Source organism: Ornithodoros turicata, chromosome 3, assembly GCF_037126465.1.
Source record: "Ornithodoros turicata isolate Travis chromosome 3, ASM3712646v1, whole genome shotgun sequence".
NCBI classification, from domain to species: domain Eukaryota; kingdom Metazoa; phylum Arthropoda; class Arachnida; order Ixodida; family Argasidae; genus Ornithodoros; species Ornithodoros turicata.
The window spans coordinates 98,312,234-98,338,911 of record NC_088203.1 but is presented as its reverse complement, the minus strand read 5'-3'; the positions used below and the strand labels follow the sequence as shown (position 1 = coordinate 98,338,911).

Genomic DNA, 26,678 nt, shown 5'->3' with positions numbered 1-26,678 from the left:
GGGGTGGGGGGATATGTTTAATGATAAGAAAGAAGAGGAACGAGGGAAAGGTCAGCCAGACAGGGTGTCGGCTTGCTATTCCAAAAAAAAAAAAAAAAGACACAAGTATCGTCTTTATAGGTAATGGCCTTATTAGTAACAAGTCAACTTTGTAGCGCGGGAGCGAAGGATGACGACAAAGGTCCTCCTGAAGGAGCTCTTCCTCAGCTGTTTGCCATCGCAAGCCCATATGGTGCTCGCAGCCCTTCTGAACACCTCATTTGAAGCTCTGGCCGACGTCGCTAACAAGGTTCTGGAAGCAGCCCAACCCTCCATTGCCAATCTCTCATCCGGTGCGGCGCCCGCTCACCTAAGTTCTAACCCTTCCCGTCCTTCCCACAACCACGACTTATCCCCTAGCGCAGCTTCCACACCATTCACATCGATTTGGTTGGACCCTTGCCGTTGTCATCCGGGTGCACGTATCTACTCACAGTCGTGGATCGGTTTACCGGATGGCGGGAGGCTGCTCCCTTACCGGACATCCGAGCCGAGACAGTCGCCGTAGCACAACTGACCGCATGGTTTTCCCGCTATGGCATCTCCCCCTATGGCATCTGTCACGTTGCGATGTATTTGATTTTAATTTATTTGATGCTCGAAACATTCATGTGTCTTGTTATGCATTTATTAGTTTGTTTCCATAAGGCATTCTGAACATGTTGCGTAATTGCGGTTCCCACGAAATGGCCACCACCTGTTACAGTAATAAGTCACTTGACACCATGCGAGGCCGGATTCCCAGAAGAGCTCTGACAATGAGGACAACCGCAAGACTGTTGATATATGTGCTTCAATAAGGCAAGTCACTTTTACTGAATGCCTACGGAGGAGGCAGATTAGGTACTGGTCTCCCGAAGTAGGAAACGAGCGACCCACTTCCCAACGAGAGAAAGCCGCCGTCGCTAGATGGCCGCCTTTGTATTTGTTAATCCTGCTCGCTTTTCCTGGGAAGTATTACACTTTCGCTCTCAGCCTGTGGAATTTTGTGTTTGCATTTGATTTGCGGAAGCTCTGTAACCCCTGATTGGATGGCTCGTTACACGTCAGTTTCTGACACTGTAATTGGACGAAAACTTGAGAAAGGGAGTTTGTCCTCATTAATTATGTATGGATTGGTTAGAAAATATGACGTCACATCGTGGGCAGCACGTGACGTCAGTCCGACGAGAACCGTTTAAAAGCTGAAGTTTGCTTTGTGTAAATTATTCTGGATTTCAACCTGAAGTCTGGTCTCTACGAGACGGCATGTAGATGCTGTAAATGAACTGCTGTCTTCATCGATCATCGGCTGCGTCTTCGTTGACCGCGTCCAACACCGAATCATCATCGGATCATCATCACCGATCCACATCTTTCACTGCATCCCTGATTCAGTTGTCACGGACTGCGGTGCTCAATTTGAGTCTGCTCTGTTCGTCGAGCTTTGGCGTCTTCTGGGCACCCATCGCGTCGGGACAACTGCCTACCACCCTTGTGGCAACGGTTTGATGGAGAGACTCCATCGGCAAGTCGAGACCTGCTTCAGAGCCCTTTCAAACCCCAACCACTGGGTTCGCGCTCTTCCCCTCATCCTCCTTTGCCTCTGCTCCTGCCTGAAGCCGGATCTTGGATGTTCCGCTGCTGAGCAGGTGTTTGGCACCACTCTTAGGCTCCCGGCACACCATACCTCCGCGTCTGACACCCACGATTATCTCAACCTTCTCCGAAATGTATTCCGGACCCTCTGCCCTACACTTACCCTGAATGTTCCATAAACCACGCCTCACGTCCCTCCCAACCTAGCAGTGTCCACTCACGTCCTCCTACAGGTGCCAGGCCTTCGCAAGTCCCTCCAAGCTCCTTACGCAGGACCTTACTGAGTGATCTCCCGGTCAGGGGCGGATTGAAGGGTCTGTCATGGGAGGGGGGGGGGGGGCGGTCTTAAGGAAATTTCGTGCTTTGCGGTGCAGCATCATCCAGGAGATAGGGTTTTTACATAGGGAACACAGCCGTATGGGGGGGGGGGGGCGATCGCTCCCCCACGCTTCCTCCTTAAATCCGCCCCTGCTCCAGGCCCCATAAAACGTTCGTCATCGACGTTGACGGCGTCCATCAAACTGTATCTATCAACCGCCTAAGGCCGGCTTTCCTCGACCCTCCCTCTCCAGGCGGAAGCCTGTATCCCTGCTTCTCTACGTCCACCCTCCTCCCGCTTCGGTCCCACCGCCCTGCCCGGGTCCGAAGCGTACGGCTAAACGGACACCCTGGCGTTTGCCATTCAACGCCGACATCCTGTCTCCTGTGGGGTGGAGGGGGAGCACCTGTAGCGCCTCTAGCACTCATCATCACCCTTCGCTCCCGCATACTCGCCTCGAATAAACGTTCATTCTCGTCCCGCCTCTTTGTGTGGCTGGTCCCTTAAACAGCCGCTATGACCGGCCCCACAAACTTAACAGTAACGTGTCCCTGACACAGCTGCTGCTCGCCGGCCTGCGCGCGACCTTGCCCTTCAGGGGCGCGTGAGCACCGTAGCATCGTAGCGGCGCTCGTGCTTGTGCAATGAGCGGCGCTACGATGCTCACTCGCTACCAGGAATGCGCCAGGTCCGATGCGTAGTCGGTTTTCGGACACAGCTGGGCCATTCGAGTAAAACGTTGCGCATGCCCATATGTTCGAATTTTCCGGCGTTTTGCCCTGTTGAAGTGCACGTGATTTTGACGGGACCCGAGCCGTAGTTCGAGTTATCCGAAAGTTCGAACTCAGAGATATCGAAATAACGGGATTGCTGCTGGTACTGGATAACTAATTACCTACAACAATTAATTTTAATTACATTTTTTCTGGAAAATGTGAGGTTTGATAATTGAAGCCAGCTGCTATTTAAAACATTCGTATGTTTAAAAAGAAACAGAAACCATAGAATCCACGCGCATCGTGAGGCACAGGAAAATGACTCGACCTTCGGCTCCGGCAGCTTATCTAGAACGCGTAGCGGATTACCTGGCCGGTAGATCAGGGCCTACCCCAGTGAGTTCCATCACACCAAAATCACTCCACGCTGACACGTGGCCTTGGACGTAGCGTGGACGTAGCGTGGACTAGCAATGGACAGGGCACTCCCCGAAGTAGAGACATTTGCATAGCAAAAGATGGCAATGAAGGCGTCTCACTATTTCTAAAGAAAAGTGTATTGCTTAAAATAACGAACGAATCTGATGTAATTAACCATCAACTAGCTATGTACTCTCTCTGACAGAATCTCAGCTTGGCCGTATAAGTTAACTGCAAAAACGGCACCTGCGCTGCTCTCCTAGTCCCTTTTTTTTTTAATGGATGAAAAAAGACACCCTCTATAAAGCACGCTTGGCAATCCGGTACACCAACAAAAGAGAAGCAGTTGAAACATCTCGCTTTATTGAACTTCACAGCTTCTTTTTCTTTGTTACATAGACATAACACAACATTCTGAATGTCCAACTTGAAACAACAGCAACGACAGTACGTAAATAGCTTATAAAATAACATCAAGAGTAGATGGTCCATCAATCGTTCAAACAGTTTCGATGTCTTAATGTCTTATGTAAGATCATGAGCAAAAGGAATGCACGTGTTTTAGAGCAGAGCGGGTAGAACAATTTTGGTTGCGACAACAGTAGTGTGATGCAAGGGCTGGGATTATGAACTGAAACATGACAAGCGACAAGGAAACTTTAACGAAGGCAGGTAGAAAGACGCAGCACAATCACCTGAAAATCCCTCTAATATATTATTCTCTTCTCTGTCTTCTTCCCGTGTTGTCGCCACCTAAACACGTGTGAAAGCCGCACCAAAATGTCGTTCATGTATTGATGCTCTGCTTCTTAGTAAGCGTAGCCCGAACTGCCTCAAAAAACAGCAAGAAGGTACGTCAAGGAGACAACGTTATGAAATATACGTACAAATTGATGAAACTAAGTTTCCTGCAGAACCGTGCACGTTCACATTTGGTGGTCGAAGACGACGTATTGGGATAGTAAACCTTTCATGTGAGGCCTAGGAGGAAAAACAAAATATATTCTATACTGAAACTCAAGTATAGATTTATACGACGCAGCCAACATTAAAAGCGTAAAATAGAAGGGTAGAAGGGCAAGCGAACCGTTGAGGAATGGTTAAGGGAAGAGCTTTAGGGTGAGAACCGCCGATATTTTGAACAGAGATCGTTCTTCTTTTGTGCGTAATAGTGATAAGTAATATAGTACTCTGTGTGAATAATCTCTTGATTGGTGCATCTATATATACGAGTATATAAAAAAGGTCCAAGAACTTTTCCAACAAATGTGGTTTGACGCTAAAGCCTCAGGACGGGAACCGCCATTTTTCTTTCTTTTTTTTTTTTTTTTGAACAGAGATTGTTCTTTCATCTGTAGAATAACAGTGTACGCATAACATGCAAAAATACCGCTGGTAAAACACGTAAGGACGCTGTGTACCGTACCGAAGTTAACGAGGTCTAGCGTGCGTGTTTGTTAACGGATGGCCCGTAAATGTCCACAGTTTCTAACAATAACAGCAGAAGTTGTTTACATACTGTAATTACTTCTCACCACGGAGCAGTTCATCATGGACGACTTGTGCCACTTTCTTTTGAACTGAGCCGACAGCAAACTTGTCGTCGACCTCCTATGCGCACGATTGTCTGTCTCTTGCTTATGCTGTCCCAACACGGCGTACGTTCCGTTCACGTTAACTAAGACGTCCACGTGGCACGGCGACGAGTCCGAACAATACATGGCGTAGTCTCTCGCGAGCACTTTCTCAATCAGCGGCGTTCGCGGCACGGTCGACGTCAGTGTCTGTTTCGACGTCTGCCTCGACAGGTTACAAGGTACGACGTTCTCACGGCAGCAGTACTTGGACCAGAGATTGCTGAAACCGGTCATGTAACTGCCGTACACCAACGGATTCACACACGAGTTTGAAACGGCGAACATGAAGAGCGATGATTGGAGATAGGTGTCCACGTGACCGGCGCTGTCCGGGTCGAACTGGTACCAGAGGACCATGATGACGTATGGCGTCCAGCAAAAGACGAAGGCGAGCACTATGACGACGGTAAGACGGAGGGTCTTGTTCCTGGCACGTTCCATGTGGCGGACATCTGAGCGACGGAGGCGGAAGCGACCTCGGTATTGTTGGAGAGTGGGAGTGGCATCTTCTGGTGAACAGGCTGGAAAGAGGATGAGGCAGAACGTGTGAGAACATTGTATTCAAAGCGATAAATAAGAAAATACGAGCAAACTCAAGTGGAATGAAAGCCATTGGACGGAATGGAATGGACACGATATTGGTAGTTCCTGCCATGAATGCTGTCCCACATAGTCATATACACTCTAAAAACAGAACTTCACCGCATAGCACGATCTGTGCCAACCATGGCCACGAACGATAGGATTATCACTTCTGATTCGAAGAGAGAGGAGGGCGTACGCCTTTCTGTGTCAATTATCATATATCCAAATTGACACAATAAGGCGTACGCCCCCCCCCCCCCCCCCGCTCTCTGTCCTCGAATCAGAAGCGACAACGGTATCATTCGCGGCAATGGTTGGCGCGAAGCGTCCTATGCGGTGAAGTTCTGTTTTTAGAGTGTGCAGATTTCCCATGAATTATGCAAATAACTCTACTCAGTCTCTATTTTGTGTTTCCCGGTCTCCTACACACCATGAGGTCGGTGAGGACATGGTGATAGTACACTCTTAGAAATGAACTTCACCGCATAGCACGCTCCTAGCCAACCATCATCTCGGATGATATCATTATCTGTCCTGATTTGTTGAAAACGGGAGGCGTACGCCTTTTTGTGACAATTATGAACAGCATAAGTGTCACAGAAAAGGCGTACGCCTCCCGTTTTCAGCGCAGATAGCGATGTCATTCGAGATATGATGGTTGGCTAGGAGCGTGCTATGCAGTGAAGTTCATTATTCAAACTGTAGGCGATCTTGTGTAGCAGCAGTGAACACACATAGATGTGTGCGTGTCGACGCGATAACCAATGCAGCAATATAAAGCAGACCTGCATGTACACAAAAGCATGTCTAAACAGGAAGTCGATCACAACCGGCATGTCGATCTTGATCATGTTGATGTCCTCGTTGGATGACTTGGTGCCATATCCACTTACTGACGTCAAGGTTGTGTGTTCCAAACCTGCCGAGGGCAAGTTGCTTTAAAGTAGTACGGAGGGCCACAAAAAAAAAAAAAAAAAATCAGATTAAGACGTCTGATGAAAGTGTGTGTCATTTTACCGAATAGCGCGAAAGGTTTTGATGTGTGCAATTTGTTTCCCAGAAAAAAAAACTCACATAAACATGACTCCGCGTGTTCACCCTTAACTCGTCACTCCAGCTGCAGGTATAACGAGGATGAGAAGGTATGATTCCACGTCACCGATGACGTTATAAGGAGAACGCGTTCTGGTTCGCCAGTCAGTGGGGGTCAGCGCCTTGTCCCTTTGCCGCCGTAAACCAGTTTTGCCAGTTCTTCCGGATAATTGGGGATAGAAGGAGCGGTCGAATCATTACCGAGCCAGGAGAAAGGCTTTTTCAGAACCCCGAACAGCCGAATAGCAGACGACAGCGGAGTAGCGGAGAACATTTCTTTATATCAGCGAGCGTTCTCCTTACACCGTCAGCGCGAGGTTCCAGGCAGATCACATGGTGGTACTGCTCTTCACCACCGTTGCGTACGGTCGTTTTTGCGGCGTATTTTAAATTCAATTTTTGCGATAATTATGACTCTTTGGTGTGAATTACTTCGCCTGGTGCATCTTACTGGCCTACTTAACAGTTTTATAGGAAGAAAACAGGGTGTTAAAAATGACTTCTGTGCTACTTTAATACGTGGTCGTCCGCGAGGAAAGCTAGATACGGGCTGCCGTCTGTTGATATTCCAGCGCACGCAAAAAAGTTGACAATAACAATAATCATTCACGTAGACGAAAGTAGTCCACAGACCCTACACTGCGGCAGCCCCCGCAATCCTAACTGTCATGTAACGTAAATCCCCGAATTATCATTAATACATTAAGATTGGCAGCAGGCTGTTCCACTTATCGTGCTGGCGAACTTCCTTTGTCTGCAGAAAGTGGTAACAATATTCCGCCCTCTAACAAACTAAAGTGGTCCATCAAGTCTAATTGAAAGGGAACAGTATGATTCCCTTGCTGTCTGACTTCGAAATAAGCACTACGGCAATGACTTTCTTCCATGTTTCCACAGTTTGCTGCGAAGGGACGTTGGACGGTGTGCGGCTTGTCTGATGATGGGATTATGCTGATGGACTGCGTCGCTGACTAACCGAATAATGACCTGACATGCGGTCGCCAAACTTTGTGGCGATTCTCTGGAGTGCGATCACTCAAGTGCCCTGGATAGCCACAGAGATGCGTACGCTGTTTAGGACTTACGCATGCTGACAGGGCCTTCCCTCATTCGTCCGTTCCCCAACTCTGTTTCATTAACATACTTCGCAAATGGATGGGTATGTATATTTGGTACTCAACCCGCTCGCTTACCATCTTCATAATGATAGATCGTGACGAAAAGCGGGTCGACCTCCGCAACAGGAGGTGGTCGTTTATTTTCGTTCTGCATTCACGAAGTGGTTCTTTGACTTCTCCAGTGGCAATGTGAGAGTTGTCCTCAAATTGGCTCTTATTAGCATGCAGTGGACAACAACAACAACAACAACATAGATGAGAGAGAGAGAGAGAAATACATGATGACGATGATATGGGGATGACTTCCGCTCATTGAGCAGAATGCTACCCCATTGCTATTGGGGGAAAATGAGAGGATGGTGATGAGGATGATGCTGACGACGCTGACAGGGTTTTAGAGAGAGTCGATCAGGCCGGTGGTTTGCAGGAATTTGATGAAGGGTCGTAAGACGGACATCTGCGTTCGTGTGTCCCATGGTCCCAAAATGAGTCTGAGGTCAAGGGGTCGGCTGTCAACCCGCGCAATGTCGTTTGCCAAGAAGTGACGCTCCCTCCTATAGGTGGCACATGCGATGATCACATGGTCCGCGGTCGCTGGCACACCACACTCCGGGCACAAGGGACTGCTGGCACACCCTATCTGGTAACGGTAGTACGGCGAAAAGGCAACATTCAGCCGTATGCGATGTAGGAGGGACTTAATGACGCGCGGTAGAGATGTCGGTAAGCGACACGAGAATGTTGGGTCTACAATTCCCAGTATGGTACTGGCCGGGACATCCCGACGCCATTGTTCGACAGATGAGGAGGCAGCCCAGTCACGAAGAAGGGACCGTCTGTCTCCCCTTGGGAGAACAATCGGGACACACTTGTCCTGGTGGTGAGCGGCCGCTGCGGCAGCGTCGGCAACGTGATTGCCAGAGATTCCGCAATGACCCGGAATCCATTGAAAAGCGATGGTGTGGCCGTGGGCAGTTATGGACTTCAGTAGGCGTAGGATGTTTATCACAAGTGTGGCCAGTGAGCCGCGGAGACCTGAGGTTTTCAGGCATCGAAGAGCTGACTTGGAGTCAGTACAGACTGCCCATCGCCGTGGATCGCAGGTGGTCGCATATTGTAAGAACAGCAGGATTCCGTACAGCTCGGCTGAGGTCGAAGAGGTGCGATGGGACAACCGGCAACCCCGGGTGAGCGGTATCGAGGGTACCACAAAAGATGAGGATGACGAAGTTTTCGTTGAAGAGCCATCCGTGAAGACCGTGCAGAACCCATCATATGCGGTGCCGATGAAATCCACAGTCAGTTGCTGTAGTACGAGGTCGGGGTAGCTCCTTTTGTTGTCCGTGATCCCTGGGACAGAGGCGGTGACGCTTGGCGACGGAAGTGTCCACGGGGCCGTGCTTTCAGCGGCGGGGCTGATCACGAATTTCGGAACGCGGGATTTGATTGACATTATACATCCGTGGATCGGCGTGCTGTGCCTTGCCCGAAGTTTCCGGATGAGCGGGTGGTGGCGATGGTGTGCAATCAGGCGGAGATACTGGCGCACAGTTTCTGTGTTTCGGAGAACTTCAAAAGGGATGTCGCGGGCTTCCGCAACCACTAGCCTTGTCTCGGCCCCGCGGGGGACACCGAGGCACACCCGTAGGCTCCGTGCCAGCATAGCGCGGATCCTCTGTGCTAAGGTGCTGGGGAGATCGTGAAGCACAGGCAGACTGTAGGCGACTGTGGCACGAATCAAGGCGTTATGCAGCATCAGGAGGTCCTTCTCATCGCGTCCCCACCTCATTCCAGCGAAGTGACGGATGACAGCGGTCCAGCGCTGAGCTTTCTTCTCCATGCCATCGATGTGACGTTTCCAAGAGAGGCTAGTGGTTAGAGTTACGCCGAGGAATTTGTGGTGCTGGACATTTACAAGTGGCCTGTCCCCAATGTGCAGACGGCATCGTTGCATGGATTTGCGGGAGAACATAGATGAATGGATGATGATGATGTGGGAATGCAATGGACAAGGACTATAGAGTGTATGCAAATGCATGTTTCCTCTAAGAAGGGTATTTGCGCGCGAGTCTATTTTTGACGAAAGAAACCGGTGCCGAGGGGGGGGGGGGGGGGATATGTTTAATGCAAAGTAAGAAAAAAGGAAAGGGAAAGGTTAGCCACGGTGTGGGCTTGCTATTCCCTAATGCTTTCAAGCAAACAGAAGAAAACAGCTGGGATACAGAAAATTATCAAAAAATACAGAAGAAACAGCTCCTTCACTAATCGTTGCGCATCAGAGAATGCCCAGGAGTTTAGATTCCCAAAGGAATCGTGTCAGCGCAGACGTGACTTCAGCGTGCTGGGTAGGGCCAAGTAGCACCGCGAGGGAAAGCTCTCGGTAGCCTAGATGAGCAAGGCGGCGCCGGAGACTCGATCGGTGGTCTTCGTACCACTGGCAGGCAATGAGAATGTGTGGCACATCGGCTTCTACGTTGCACGTTGGGCAAAGAGGTGATGGGTGCTGATTCATCTTAAATAGGAGGAGAGGAGTTCGGGCCACATTCAGCCGCAGCCGATGAAGCAGCGATTCCTCGATGCGCGGGATGCGGCCAGGCGCAGCATATGTCATTAAAGGGTCAATGGATTTAAGGAAGGCATTGGTTCGTATAGCTTCTTGCTGAAAGAGCTGTGTGCGGTTGGCAGTGAAGCGGCGGATTTTCAGCTGGCACATAGAGTGCGCAAGGGGAAAGACAGTTGGTTGCTCAGCGTCGTGGGCTTGCCGAGCAAGAGCGTCAGCACGATCATTGCCTGAAATTCCGACATGGCTCGGAATCCATTGGAACACCACTTCGTGTCCCAGTGATACAAGTTCAGAGTGCAGGGCGATGATCGTGGTGTAGGTGTCACTGATGACTGCGGCAGAGTAAGAGGCCAGCGCCTCCAGAGCCACTTTACTGTCGGTGAGGACCGACCAGGCCCTGGGCGCACACGAGGAGACATGTCTCAAAGCGGCCAGTAGTGCGAATGCCTCGGCCTCAGCAGATGACATAAGAGGGAGCTTGAAGCCGTGCTCAGCTCCATCCTCTGGGATGCAGAAGGCAGCAGACGACCCAACTAGTGAGACTGAGGCATCGGTGTATATTTGGGTTCGATGCCGGTGGTGACTGTAGATGTGGTACAAGGTCAGTTGGCAGGCCACAACTGTTGGCACAACCTTCTTTTTCCTAAGGCCCGGAATTGACGTTTGTACAGTGGGGTAGTGAAGTGTCCACATGGGTGGCGCAAAGGAGGTCCGGGCGGAAGTTGAGGGGATGTTGCTTCGTAAACGGCAAATAGCTTGACCGAATGCAGATGCGGGATAGCGTTGCGCAATGGTGGCGCCGAGGAAGCATTATGGACAGCTTTTGTATTGGAAACGCATATTTCTGGCACTTTCTTAAGTGCACCCCATCTCCCCTATTTCCGAGAGAAAATCGTTCACCCACACCTTAATGACGGTCTCATGTGAGGCAATTGGGTTAATCGTAATAATAATAAGAATATCCCTGTTTACGACGTATAATAAACTTCGAATGACTTATAATAAACTTGTTGCTCCAAATCTCACTGTTGATATATGTACTCATGAGGTGGAATGTCGCTTTAGTGATGACATATTCCCGCCCATTATCACCAGAATAAAGTATAATAAAAAAAGTATTATTATGTTGAGGCTGTGATCTGACTGGCATGTTTCCAAGAACCATGTGAGCCAGATCTACTGAAACAATTTTTCAGCGTTGCGTTGATTCGGCAGGCTTTTCTTAAAATGCCTGTAGTTTGAGCGTCAAAAATTGATTTCCTTCCCTGCCCGTCAAAACACCGGGTGACCTCGTTTTTGATAAGACAGCTCTGATTCCCGCACTCACCGCGCGTGTTTGTTCTGTGGATTGGGATTCTAACCCTTTCCCCCTCGTATGGCGTGTCAATGTGTACCTCCTTTCGTTGCACTCTGGCGCTCAAACTAGAGCCGACAAAAAAAAAAAAAAAAAAGAAAGAAACAGGCGGAGCCAAGAAATCATTTCCGCGGATTTTCGGCGAATTTATTTCAGCAATCGTCGTTGCGTTACAAGTGCTGTACTTGCTATATTGAGTAAGATGACTATGACGAACCCATTTCCGCAAAGAAAACGTTAGGTTAACTTGGAAAGTTTGGGAGTTCAGTTCAAGAAATGTTGGCGAAATGTTGGAAATGTTCAAGAGATGGCAAATGTTCCTGGCGGAAAAAAAAAAAATCTCTTGACCGCATGGCTCTCCGTTGCCTACGTTATTTCCTACGAATTTCTATGATGGTTGGTGGATCACCCCGTACACCTTACGCCTGAAAGTATGAAGAGGTAAAATAATTACACGATGTACACTATGAAGAATCAAAGCGGTACTCCCACGATTGATACGTGGCAGTCCTGGACACATACTGACGGATGTGCGTCCTACACTCTTAAAAATGAACTTCACCGCATAGCACGCTTTTAGCCAACCATTATCTCGAATGATATCGCTATGTGCCCTGATTTGTTCAAAGCGGTAGGCGTACGCCTTTTCTGTGACACTTATGCGGTTCATAATTGTCACAAAAAGGGCGTACGCCTCCCGTTTTCAACAAATCCGGGTAGATAACGATATCATTCGAGATGATGGTTGGCTAGGAGCGTGCTATGCGGTGAAGTTCATTTTTAAGAGTGTAGAGTCACTGAACAGCTTCAGAGTACTGCAACTGTCTGCAAGTTCTACTCCAGGGGGCGCCGTGTGAGGACGCCATATTGCGTCCGTTAAGTTCGTCTGCTATGTTAATGACGGATCCCGTTTGTAGACGTTCGCTCTTTCTCTTTATTCGACCATGCTCTTGCGTCTTCCTTGACGACAATGGATCAAGACCATCTAAACAAATACGCACGTGCTGTTACGGTCAACGCGCTGCAATTCGCGATGTGAAATAAGTTTGCCACAGCATATGGTCGCTTTTGCTGGGCGGAAAGAAAGTGCATTCTTAAAAATGAACTTCACCGCATACACTCTTAGAAATGAACTTCATGACATGGCACGCTCCTAGCCAACCATCATCTCCAATCATATCGTTATCTGCTCTGATTTGTTGAAAACGGGAGGCGTGCGCCTTTTGTGACATTTACGCTGTTCATAATTGTCAAAAAAAGGCGTACGCGTCCTGTTTTCAACAAATCGGGGCAGATAACGATATTCGAGATAGGAGCCCAAGAGGCTAGAACGGAATGCGTACGAACGAATAACTGACACGGACAGCTGCATTCTTCCAGACGAGGTTTATTGTCGACAATAAATCTCGGTTAGGAGTATGCAGCTGCATGTAACAGTAATTTGTTCGTAGCCGGTCTTGACTAACGCCCACCCTATTCTTGCTAGAGGGAACAACAACTACATACATGAATGACCATGGGATAAGGTGATTCACCGCAACAGTTGCGGTAACATACCTCAGTGCATGTGGGTTAGTACATGAGTGGGATGACGATGAAAAAGATGAGGCATACACACTCGCACACACACATAACACAGGCAAATCAGGTATCACGCACACGCGGGTACGTCGTAACTGATGGGGATAATAGTTCATCCGGATGGCCACCGGAGATGTAATGCTGTGAAGATCACATCTCCGCACATATTGTGTTACGCAATCTACCCTGTATACATTTGTCCAACAGTGTCTTTGGGAGGTTTGTTGACAAAAACAACCAGCACTTCCGTCGTGCAAGAACTGTCAGTACGTATAATGGACGCAAAAACTGTAGTCTACCACCAGAAGCGTCGACGGAATTTTTTCGAGGTGGGTGGGGGGGGGGGGCAGTGCAAAATGCTTGGGGTGGTGGCACCCGAGACGGCACCCATGTCTACCACATACAGGAAAACTGAAAGTTGCGAGAACAAACAGAGGTACATGTGTATACGTGTGACTGCGATTGCATAACGCACAGCTCCGTTTACCATTTTTCAGAGTTCCGTCGACTCGGCGTGCTATTCCTTACTTACTTTACAGTTATCCTAAAAGATAACTTTAAAGTAAGTTACTTTAAAGTGGTAACTTAACTGTTGCTAGTTACATTTTGAATACAACAACTCCAACTGTTACTACACTGTTTCAACTGTTACAACTGTACACTGTTACAACTGCCCTTGGGACGCCACGGCCGAGTCCATTGTGACTCCATTGAGCTCATTGTGACCCCAACAGCCCTCTCAGACATTCCCACCATCACGATCACGATCGCCATCGCCGCTCCGATCATTCCCGTCATCTCTCATCGTCATCGCTCATCATCGTCATCACTCATCATTTTCACCACTCATATCAGAGCCGCTAGCTATGGGGTAGCGTTCCACTCCTAGAGTTGAAAACCTCCCCACTTCATCGTCAGAATATATCTGTTGTTGTTGTTGCAACTGTTTCTACCAGCTTACTAACTCTATCCTTTCCTAAACTAAATTACCCTTGACCGATGACGTTAACAAGACGTATGACTAGGCAGGATTAGAAGGATTATAAAACGGAGCAGTGTAGCTGTCCGGCCTAAGCAGTGTCACGCTAAGCTTCAAAGCTCGACTTTGGTTCTTATAAGTCATCCTTCTACGCACTACTATCCTTGAGGTCGCATGTGGGAACAAGATCCAGATAGACCTTATCCGGCTTACCTACTTCAATTTCCGCCTCGTTTACGACACTTCATGTGGAAGCTCAGATAACAGAGCCCCATGACCGTGAGCAATCTCTGCGCAGTACTAACAAGCGACGTCCCTCGAGAAAAATATCTTTTAACAAGACGCTAGAGGAAGACCGCTGCTGTTGCTAGTGTTGGCGATGCAGGGTATACGAGATTTAGCTGCGACGACGCAGTCCAATATACTGGGAGATGCCGTATCTCAGGTGTCTTACCTGTGTGGGGTTTCGAGTCGCTACACGGCGGGTGAGGAAAAATAATGCGGAGTAGAGTCTTCTCCCCCTATGCGCTCAAGTCAGTTGTGGGATATTATGGTTTAATCGAATAAGCATTCCGTACTCCTTTCATACTGGTTCTTCCCAGGGAGAGGATATACAGTCCAACTATATCAGGTTCTGCGCCTGGCAGTTGATTGTGCAAACAGAGGTCGCACACCGCTACCCCAAAGTTGTAAGGGGCCAAGGGGCTGATCTAGAGGGGGGGCGCAGATATACTGACCCCCTCGTCAGTTTCTGTCTTCACATAGTGTTTAATTGACCCTCGATCACGTATCTAGCATGCTGTCCATGACTGGACGCCCTCCTTAGAAAAATCCTGGATCCGCCTCTGGCGAGGGCCAGATAGCGTTTACTTGCGAAGCGGAAGTGTGTGCAAGGTAGATTTAGCTAGGTAGCGAACGCGAAAAAAAAATCTGACCCGGCAACACTGTCATCATCTCTATGACGCGAGCGATCCTGGGTGTTGGTATAGTAGAGGTAGGATCGTAAACAAAAATATTTACGAGGTACGCATTGTTTTTGTGTGTACTACTAGTAATACTATTAATTTCAATATAGAAAAAAAAAGACATCTGTTGTTCCACTCGTACACATATACGAAATCCTCTACCACCCCAGTCTGTATTTATAATTTATATTACCCTATGACTTCTTCTATGTTCGCCGGTACATTTGTTAACTTTAAAAAAAAATGAAGTTGTACAAGAGTAGAAGTTTCGTTTCTGTTCAGTGTTAAAAAAATATGAAAGAAGAGGTCTTGTCCTTTCTTTTTTTCTGCAGCTCAAAATTTTGGTTGACTACGAGCATGCTATTCGGTGAAGCTCTGTTTTTAGAGTACGCCTGCCATGAAACAACAGTTTCATCAGCTCCATGATAACCTGCTCCTGCAAACGCAAGGTTCGCGGAGCTTCTTCCACGCATGGTTTCTCCGTAGGCTGCTCTTGAAGTCGTAGAAAAGCATCTGGAGAAAGGTGCTCACTCTCTAACCGCCATCAAAACTGTGTTCACAGTTGCAATTGGTCTCAGTTTGGCTCAGACTCGTTCATCCCTACACCCTAAAAACAGAGCTTCACCGCATAGCAGGCTCCTAGCCAACCGTCATCCCGAATGACAACGTTGTCTCCATTGATTTGATGAAAACGGGGGGCGTACGCCATGTTTGTGCAATTATGAACTGCATAATGCCACAAAAATGGCGTACGCCCCCCGTTTTCAGCAAATCAGGGGAACGAACGATGTCGCTCGGGTTGATGGTTGGCTAAGAGCGTGCTACGTGGTGAAGCGTTAGTCGTGACGTTGCCCACCTCTTTGAGGCCGACAACGCCGAGTTCTTTCGGAGGCACCACCACGACCTCATTTTTAAGAGTGTATGGTGAGGCGGATTTGGTGACATGGGCAGTGTGCGCCGTGGGAACGAGATTTCAGTGCACGTTATTGGGTCCCCGACCTGCAACTGTGGTAACTGTTCGACAGCCGCAGCCCGTCAAATATCTGCATCACTATATGGCGCAGAGAGCACCGTTTAGTGATCAAATTCACATACACTCTTAAAAATGAGTTTCACCGCATATAGGTTTGGCCGCATGAGCAAGGGTTTTGTTTAGGCGTTCGGTGAGCCCGTTCGTCTTCGAATGGTACGCCGTTGTCCTCCGGTGAGCGGTGTGGCTGAGTCGAAGGATTTCTTGTGTTAGCCTGCTTGTAAATGCCGCTCCCCTATCGGTGATTAAGGCCGTCGGAGCTCCGTGCCGTAGTACGATATTCTCGATGAAGAACTTCGATGCTTCTGTCGCTGTGCACTGTGGAAGTGCCTAAGTCTCGGCATAGCGTGTCAGGTAGTCGGTGGCGACGATTATCCAACGATTTCCAGAAGACCAACGTGGGAAGGGCCCGAGTAGATCCATCCCAATCCGCTCGAACGGCGCCGACGGTGGTGCGATTGGCTGAAGGTACCCAGAAGGTCGTACCGGCGGCGTTTCTCGTCGTTGGCATTCCCGGCACGTCCTTACGTAGTGGTGGACGGTCTTGGCCAGTTTTGGCCAGTAGTACTTTTCCCTTATACGGGCCAGTGTCCGGCTGTATTCCAAATGACCTGATAACAGTTCATCGTGGAAGTATTCAAGAATCTCGATGCGCAGGCCCCCGGGCACAACGAGAAGTCACGTAGCGCTTTGTGGTGCGTGGTTTTCTTTGTAGAGGACACCATTACGTTGGGAAAAACTTGGGAGTGATCTTCTGAAGATGGGAGGAACATTGTCGGCGCGGCCCTGCAGATAGTCGCCGAGTGTCTTCAATTCGGGGTCGTTGTATTGCTTGATAGACATGGCAGTCGTGCTCATTAGATCGAGGAAAGCGTCGTCGTCGTCGTCGAGACTGTTGTCCTGTCGCTGGAGTGGTGCTCGGGACAGGCAGTCGACGTCGTTGTGTTTTCTTCCTGACTTGTAAGTGATGGTTACGTCATACTCCTGTAATCGGAGGCGCAATCTCGCTAGGCGTCCCGAGGGATCCCTTGAACCAGCCAGCCAGCACAGAGAATGGTGGTCCGTTACCACCTTGAACGGCCGTACGTATAGATAGGGACGCAACTTTGTGATGACCCATATGAGTGCACGGCACTCTTTTTCGGTCGTCGAATAGTTCTTCTTTACCTTGGTTAGCGTTCTGCTTGCGTAAGCGATGACACGTTCAACGCCGTCGTGAAGTTGAACGAGCACCGCTCCTAGACCATCGTTGCTTGCGTCGGTGTGTATTTCTGTTCCGGCGTTTGGATCGAAGTGGGCAAGCACGGGTGCGGTCTGTAGACGCGTCTTCAATTCTACAAACGCCTGTTGCTGGGCTTCACTCCAGATAAACGTGGATCCCTCCTTCGTGAGGGCATTCAGGGGCGACGCAGTTCTTGAAAAGTTCCATCGGTAGTAGGCGCAAAGGCCAAGAAAGCTTCGAACGTCTTTCACGGTAGAAGGAACAGGGTAATTTGTGATGGCCGCCGTCTTCTCGGGGTCGGGACGTACACCGTCGCTGCTCACGAGATGGCCGAGAAATCTGAGTTCCTCGTAGCCGTTCTTGCGAAGACGACAACATCGTCGAGGTACACCAGGCAGGGTTGCCACTTCAACCCGGCGAGAACTGTATCCATAACTCGCTGGAACGTCGCTGATGCTGTGCAAAGGCCGAAAGGCATAACCTTGAATTCGAAAAGTCCATCCGGAGTGACGAAGGCAGTCTTCTCACGGTCCCGTTCGTCGACTTCAATTTGCCAGTACCCTGTTTTGAGGTCCATGGACACACCTTTCTAACACACCTTTATTTTCTACACTCTAATAACAGAGCTTCAGCGCATAGCACGCTGCAACCCAATCATCATCCTATGTGGCAACGTTCTCTTTCTTGATTTAGGGCGTAAGCCATTTTTGTGGCAATTATGAACTGCATTATGTCACCAAAATGGCGTGCCCCCTCCCCCCGTTTTCAGCAGATCAGGGGAAAGAACATGTCACACGGGATGATGGTTGGCTAGAAGCGTGCTATGTGATGACGACAGTGGCGAGCCCAAGGTCGAAAATAAAGTTGTTTTTTCCTTTCACCATCACCACCAGCACCACCACCACCATCATAATTTTAGGACTGTAATGGCAACAACCAGCTAATGTTTGCAGTGTGCGCAAATCGCACTTATACAAAATAGCCTGCTTACGAAACCCCAACGCTTCTTCAGCGAGTTTGAATATAATATTTTCCACTCCCACTTGCGAAATGTCACGAGGTGTTCTAGGGGACTAAACCTAGCCTTTGTTATTTGGAAACTGCATGTCAGTTCAACTTCACGTAGATTCAACGTTATTATACGTAAATGTGCTGCATACACAACCAGAGTATTTCACCGTTGTTTCATGGCATGTCCACCCACACTCGTAAAAATGAACTTCACCGCATAGCACACTCCAAGCCAACCATCATCTCGAATGATATCGTTATCTGCCCTGATTTGTTGAAAACGGGAGGCGTACGCCATTTTTGTGACAATTCTGACGTGTCACAAAAAAGGCGTACGCCTCCCGTTTTTAACAAATCGGGGCATAGTGCATAGCTCGGCATTTCGAGCCTCGCAACTCACGATCACAATCATCTGATAAGGCGTGAGTTCATGAAGTATCGGTGAGTCGATATCATGCCGCATATTAGTGCACTCACCGGACAACACCACACTTGTAATCCAAGCAGGTGTGATGTTATCTGGTGAGTGCGCTAGTATGTGGCATGATATCATCGAGCTCATCGATACCCCATATCGACGTTCAGGTGAGTTCGTAGACGCGGCTGGACTCACTTGTCATCAGAGCAGAGCTATGTGTCCACCTTTTTCACGAGGTTTTGCTGAATATATTTCGAAAATTTCGATTACACTTATTTGCACACTGATATTCACATTATTAATACTTATATTCACGTCAACAGACAATAGCGAGTTTTAGTGCGTCGTGCGCTATCACCTTTGCATACGTAAGGGATAGCGTGATGGCTCTGCGCAATGCGCGAAGCTCTCTTTATCTACTGCGCGTGCGCAGAACAACCAACGCTATCCCTCACGTACGATATACTAAAACTCACTAATGTTTCTAGTTCCCATCGTCTCCTTCAGTCGACCTCTCCTCTGGACTTCAGTGGAAAGCTTTCTTACCTTGAGAAGTGTACCGGGACTGATTGTAAATCTCCCATAATATCCGTGCGTAGCAGTACACGATGAGAGTGAGGGGAGCCCCATAGAGTGCCATGAGGCAAAAAAAGTTGTACGCCTTCTCGTGCCACACTGTCGGGAAGGAGGAAAAAGTGACGCACTGATGAAATCCCGGGTGGGAGGGATGTTCCATCACGTGGAAGATAATCGCCTGAAAGAGAAAAAAAGATGAAGCATTCGTTTACAAAGGATTCGAAATTTAATGGATGTTTTTCCGTGTTGCTATATTGCTCTATCAAAATCCAACCTATATTCGAGGCGCACGAGTTTTGCTGGCATGCATCTTATCAGTGAGAGTCCTTTATTTCGCTACACTGCCTTCCCCTTCTCCACCGAAACCAATACTAATAGTTCTATTAGATCATTTTAATATTCCTGTGAGAAAGTAAAAAATCTAGCTTGTTTTGGCTATTTGGTAGTCTTCTACTTTATGTTTAAAGGTACATTTGATATGATTTCATTTATTTTAGCTAAGATCGCCCTATTGGCCATTATTTCATGAGAAATACCTAGCGCGTGCGTGAAACAGAACGTAATATCGTGAACCAGAAGAGTGATATAGCGCTTTTTCTCTCTGCGCGCGGTCTTGCGTGAAAGCCCGACTGACACTTAACATCGAACTTCTTATGAATAACGATCATCAATCCTAGTTTTACCACTTATCTTCAGCACTTACGCATAGACTTCAGAACTTGCACACCACTTAGCACTTCATCTTCATCTAGTTTCATGATAGCGCAATTGTTGCGGCGAAACACCTCCTCCTATCGTAATTCATGTAGTTCATCTAGTTTCAGCCTTCCGTGCAACGTCATCTCATGATAATTCGTGGCTTCACGTCGCGATGCAACTTTGATTATGAGCGACGACACAGTGGTCGGTCCGTAGATTAATTTGCCTATCTCAGCGTTCATTAACGTGCGCAGAAAGCTCTGCACATGGCACACCGTATCTAACGTTCCTCGCGTGGGACGACCTGTCAAAGCAATCTCATGTCGCCAACAGTCGTGATGAGACGCCCACGCATGTGACAGCAAAAACGGCAAGCCGGTCTGCAGACGGTTTCGTGCCATGTAATACTCGCACATTTTCAGTTTTCAGTTGCCTCATATTACACCACTACCGCCACCGTCCAGGGCCAATATTTCACTCGTAACTGTCCTGGTCTCTGTCAACATGACATCTTTATTCTCCTTCATGCTTGGTGCAATCGACTATTTGCCCACGTTCAATTGCCTCACATTGCAGTATTTGGTGAATCCGCAAAAGATGAGATTTCTGTCGGACCTATCAAGAAGGAATTGACAACGCAGTGTTTACCGAGGTCGTCATCCATGAAATTGAATTTTGTATGCATTCGGGCGATATTTCTTCTCGCTTTCTGTGTCTTGCACAGTTGATGTCGACAGCCGGTGCTTTTCCGAATACGAGTATTAAAGAATCTGAACGCATTCCCAATGAAAGCATTGTTTGTAGGTTGATTCCCTCTGTGCTAACATTGAATTAAGTGTATTGTTACTGGGAATTGTTATTGTTACAGGGGATGGCAAGAAGAGTGTACGTTCTCTTCGTGTCACTGTAGCTCATTCTGCAAGCGTTGCGAGGGTAAGCCAGCAATTTGCGAGATACAGGACCCCAGCAATCCGGAGGCAGGGTACACGTAGTCTTGGGAAAAGTTATTGAAAAAGAAACTGAGTTGAAGTCCCAGTTGCTACGCGAACAAAGTAACTCTCGATGGAAATTGATGTTCTGAATTCAATGTTCCGGCAATCCAGAAGATGTGGGTTCGACTCCTGCAGCTGGCTAACCTTTTCAGTGACTTCCTTCTTTCTTCATCCAAAGTAACTGAGTTACAAGTGCAGTTGCTCAGCACGACTACACTCTTAAAAATGAACTTCACCGCATAGCACGCTCCTAACCATGATCTCAAATGATATCGTTATCTGCTCTGATTCGTTGAAAACGGGAGGCGTACGCCTTTTTTGTGACAATTATGAAGAGCTGAAGTGTCACAAAAAAGGCGTACGCCTCCCGTATTCAACGAATCAGGACAGATATTGATATTATTCGAGATCATGGTTGGCTAGGAGAGTGCTATGCGGTGAAGTTCATTTTTAAGAGTGTAGTAGCTAGGTAAGTGACGGCTACAAGTAGCTAAGTGGCTCTACAGTTACTTCCCAAAATGGCAAAAACAAGGACACGCGTTCAAAAACTTTTATTCTAAATTCTTTGTTAGAGCAATGTCGACTAGGTGCGGGTCACTTGTGGAGGTTGTACTGGAGCAACAGCTGCTGCTTCAACTTGTGTCGCTTTATTCCAAAGCATTCCTATCAATGCTGAACAGCCGCTCAACTAGGACACTGGAAGTTTTCTTGTCATCACAGGAATGCTATCATTTTATATTGTAGAAATTATAAAATTACTTTCAATTTGAAACCTTTACGAGGCTCAAGTACAGGCGTTGTACTTCTGCGCGAGGATACTGCGGTCATGTCCTAACATAATGAGGTATAGTGAGGCGTCACCACGGGTACCTTCGAGCCGAGGGCCACCACGCCACGCGCTTGTTTCTGAGTTGATTCAATTCTCAATTCTTTCATAGCTATGGTCAGCTGTGTGAGCCACGAATAACATGCGGCAACGGGTCGTGCAAGAAAACTAAGAACTGAAAGTAACTATAGTTATTGTAACTAGCTACTGAAGAAGGCAACTAGCTATACAGGGTGTCCCAGAAAACGTGTCATTTAATTATAATAAAAAAACTACACCACCTAGAGTCATGCGGTCAATGGCATTTGTTCTTACTGGGTTTTTGCCACCTCCTCATGTGAATATCGTGTAACGTAAGTTTAATTATGTAAATTTTTACGAGCTTAAGTCGGAAATTTGCCTAGTAAAGGTTACTTTTTTACCCCACCAATGTGAAGAGCGTGTCTAATTTAGTCAAATTAATGATAATTGACAGGGGTATTCAGGAGCTATCCCATCGGAAAAAATAGCCGAACATCATGCTCTACGGAGGTCGCACAGAATAGCGCACGATGAATTTTCCAGCGCAATCTTTGTCAGTCCGACGAAAGGAGGTTGGAAACCCAGCCCTCCCCGACATCGCAGAAAGAGATAAAACAGGAACGGCTTATCACGTCCGACTTTCGCTGGGATAATGCTTTCCCTCTCCCAATTTTAGGAACTGTTTCTTTTTCTACTATCACTCTGTGGGCTGGCTTCGGAACCTCCTTTCGTCGCACTGAGAGCGATTGCGCTCAAAAAGTCATCGCGCGCTATGGTCCGGTGCTCCGAAAAACATGATATTCGGCTATTTTTTTCGATGGGATAGCTCGTGAATATCACTGTGAATTATCATGAATTTGAGTGAATTCGGCACGCTCTTCATATTGGTGGGGTAAAAAAGTGACCTTTACTTGGCAAATTTCCGAGTTCAGTTCGCAAATATTTACATAATTAAACTTGGAGTACATGACATTCACATTAGGAGGCGGCAAAAGCTAATAAGAACAAATGCTGTTGACCGCATGATTCTAGGTGGCGTAGTTTTTTTATTATAATTCAATGACACGTTTTCTGGGACACCCTGTAGATGAAGCTATAGATGATTATGAAGAGTAATGAGTTACTTTTACTAGTTACCTTTTCAGTAACTCGTTGCTGAAACTAGTTACTTTTAACGAAGTTACTTCCCAAGGCTGAACGTAGCTTGCGCCCGCCGTCTTCCGCGAAGGACGTAAAATACGGTGTGCCCAGTGGTGCGATTAGGCCTCGGCGCACCCTTAGAAGGGCAAAATTAAACCAGAGACCGACCACTGCGGCGTCGCTCATAACCATAGTTGTCTCGCGACGTAAGGCCGCGAACTGGGAATTATTAACCCTACTGCTCGTTGCTGTCCTCATGTTATTCCTCTGGAACCCTAAAGGGGGAGCGCAGCGCAAGCACTCCCAATAGATACTTACGTAGGTTTTTGTAGAAACGGGCTGTACGGCAAACACCACGCGCTCTCGCACAAGTACAATAATTGTACCGATTCGTAGCGCGCACAAGAGAGATTTTAGATGTGCACGCGCTCCAGAATCTCCTCAACTCATTCAGAGAGCCCCTACGAGAATGAGTGAGGTCGAGACGTCACTTCGGGGCACGGTGGATACCGTGGGCGACGAGAGCTCACGTTCCAGCTACGACACGGCAGCGGATTGAGCCAGATGTCCATGGTCACGCCACTTCCCTCGTGTTGAATTATTTTTTGTGCAACCTTATTTTTCAGGCCGATTTTCTATATTGATCCGTGTAGTAATAACGCAATGTTCAACAAAAATATTGTGCTTGCTGGCTATGCACACAGTTTATCGGTTTACCATCGTGCGGAGCGATCCTAAATGTCATTCTACCGCTCCTTTAATACCCTAGTCAGACGGCAAACCTAAGTCCTTTAGCGGAAAGGCCGTTACTTCACCTGTAGTTCAATCATCATTTGGAATGACATCGTTCTCTGCCCTGATTTGTTGAAAATGGGAGGCATACACCTTTTTTATTACAATTATGCAGTTCATAATTGGCACAAAAAAGGCGTACGTCTCCTGTTTTCAACAAATCAGGGCGGAGAACGATGTCACTCGAAATCATGATTGTACTACAGGTGAAGTAACGGCCGTTCCGCTAACGGACTTAGGTTTGCTGTCTGACTAGGGCATAAGACATGTGTATTCATAGTTGTAGTTTGAAACTTAATATGAACCGAAGTCCTAACGTACCAAAGTGTTCGTATAGTAGCCCGACAACGCAGGACTAATGGGAAAGCGCGTCTCCTAACATTATCCAGTTGGATGATTCTTGTCTTCATGTCCAAGACGGAATTTTACCGAACAAAGCTAACCGAGTAAAGCAAAGTAAACATCAACGTTACTTTAGGTTATGTGGTTTTGTTGTCTTCCTTCTCCAACTTAACAAGCAATAGCTTATAAGGCAACAAAACTCACTATCCTCTTTACCCTTTACTCTCCTTTTTTCCTCTTCTATTGTCGCGTTTACCTGCGAATCTTGGAATCGGGTTATTTTGATAGTTTACTTCGTGTGAAAAGTACATGGTTAGGACTCACTGCTGTTGCCTCACCTATCACGTATCCCTATGCACACTCGCACGCTACATAAATTAACAGACGAATGAATTAACGCTACGCTAATTAACAAACCCATCACTCACCTGTGGCACGCTGCAAATTAGGCTGATATGCCAAGCCACACCGATCATTAGTTTCCCTCTCCGATGAGCATCATTCACTTTGAGTGGGTGCACCACGGCAAAGTACCTATCCAAGCTAATGCACACAAGCACCATCGAAGACAAATATGGTCCAAACGCTCGAAGCACCTGCATCAGTTTGCACATCGCATTTCCGGCTAGCCACTGCACAGTCAACCTCCAAATGATTTCTAAGGGTATCATGATGAATGTCACAATAAGGTCAGCAATCGTCAGGTGCATGATCACCAGTTTGATTCTGGATTTCCGGTTCCGATTCCGGAGCAGTGTCACGAACACAGGTACATTACCAGCGGCGGCAACCACAAACAGGACAGAGTATCCAACGACTTGTACAAGTCCATTTGTGTTGAAAGAGAGTTCTTCTGGCAGGGTATCATCGTAAAGCGAAGCGTTGAAAACATTGACTGATGTTGCGTTGAAAATGTCCATTTCTGTGGATGAAGAGGACGATGGCATCTCGAACATTAAGACAGATATCATCCACATACGCCGAGCGCCATTGTAGTTATCGACTCAAGATGACGGTATAAGAAAATATAATGACATTCGACACTAGGCAGTAAAACGCACAACGTTTGACTAGTCCTGCAGGCGTCTCACGGATGTCGGACTTTGAAATTCTAGGAGACACAAACAACCCACAAAGTATGCGTGTGCAGTAGGAAACAACTAACTTGGGTGCTAGGAGTAAGCCAAAAACACATTTAAACTTTTTTACATTTCGCCGAAAGTTGCACTGTTAAGTTAGAAGACAATGGGAAGTTATGGGATAAGAGACGCGGCAGAAGGACATGGCAGAAAGTTTTGCGCTTGACTGGCAAGCGAGTTGGATGCGGCCGCTTGGGATGCCTTCCAGGGTCTGACGGGTCCGAGGGACGGTCCTATTGCACCGACATCGACCGGAGCATGCGCCTCGGTGTGTGTGCCGCGAAGATATACGAATCGGTGTGCAGGGGAAGGGAAGTTTTGGCGGGAAGCGACAAGAGAATGAACGAAAATAAGAATGTTTGGGCACTTGTTATCCTGAAGGAATCTCCTTGCGGAGTTTGATAGATGGACCACTCTATGAGCGGATTTTGATGCTGACTGTCTCGGTTAGAGGGGATATCGCAGAGTTGCGGCCAGTCCTTATTATGTTCGCTTTTAAACATAGCGTTGTCGGTATACGGTCATGCATCATGCTTACTTTAAAAATGCCTTTGCTGCTTCTCTCCGTATTTGAGGCCACTCCAATTTTTCTTGTTCCCAAGTACATATGAGTGGTCGCTAGGGTAATGCATCGGGTGCATCGGGTTGATGACCTTATATGGTTATGGACGTTATGAGCGGCATCACTCTTTCTCTCTCTCAGGGCATCACCTATGACGAAGTTTGCTGTCCACATTTAACGAAAGTAATATTAATAATTGATAATAAAAAAACTATTGATTGATTGGTAAAATAAAAAGTGGAGATAAAGAATTAACTGAGTTCCGATTAATTAATATTGCATTCAATTAATTTACCGTTTTTGTAATTTTAGGTTAGTCTAGATTGGGTAGAAAAAGAAAAACAGGAAATTGTTGATTGTATGATTTTTGCATTATCATTATTCTATTCTATTATCTGCAGATCGTATATTGCTCCATTTCTGTGTTGGCTATAAGACTCAGTTGGCTAGCACACTCTAAGAAAAAACGGAGTAAAACGGGGAGTAATTGCAGCTTATACTCCCCTGGACTGCAATTACTCCCCATTTTACTCCCCCAACCCGGCATTTAGTCCCGACATTTACTCCCCAGGACTGCAAATTGCCACTGAACTTCGCGAATTGTCTTCTGAATGCAACAGTCCACGTAAATATGTGCCCTTGGTCAGTCTGATGGCATAAGGCAGTATACCTCAGCCAACACAGCAATTTTCCAGCCACGCAAGGTAAGGAACACTTATCGCATCTTTCTTCGCTAACTGCGCCCTATGTATGGCGCAAGATTTTATATAACTCACGGTTTTATATCACGGTTGACGGTTTGCTTCAACATATTTTCTTGCATGCACACGAATTATGTACCTGGGACTCTTACAACAGCGCGTTAAATGCAGACTCCACTCTGTGCCATTCATTTACTCCCATGCATTTACTCCCAAAAGGGACTGTTTTTTGTGGCAATGCATTTAGTCCCCAAAAGGAGT

General features: G+C 47.4%; 1 protein-coding gene across 1 annotated transcript; it reads right to left on the bottom strand.

Moving 5' to 3' along the window:
- Nucleotides 1-3,504: 3,504 nt before the first annotated feature.
- On the bottom strand, nucleotides 3,505-25,340 carry LOC135388948 (adipokinetic hormone/corazonin-related peptide receptor variant I-like). The gene is made up of 3 exons (XM_064618833.1): nucleotides 24,444-25,340; nucleotides 19,174-19,381; nucleotides 3,505-5,230 (listed from the first exon to the last, which is right to left on the bottom strand). The coding sequence occupies exons 1-3, from the start codon at nucleotides 24,990-24,992 to the stop codon at nucleotides 4,584-4,586; spliced, it is 1,404 nt and encodes a 467-aa protein (XP_064474903.1). The 5' UTR covers nucleotides 24,993-25,340; the 3' UTR covers nucleotides 3,505-4,583.
- Nucleotides 25,341-26,678: the final 1,338 nt, after the last annotated feature.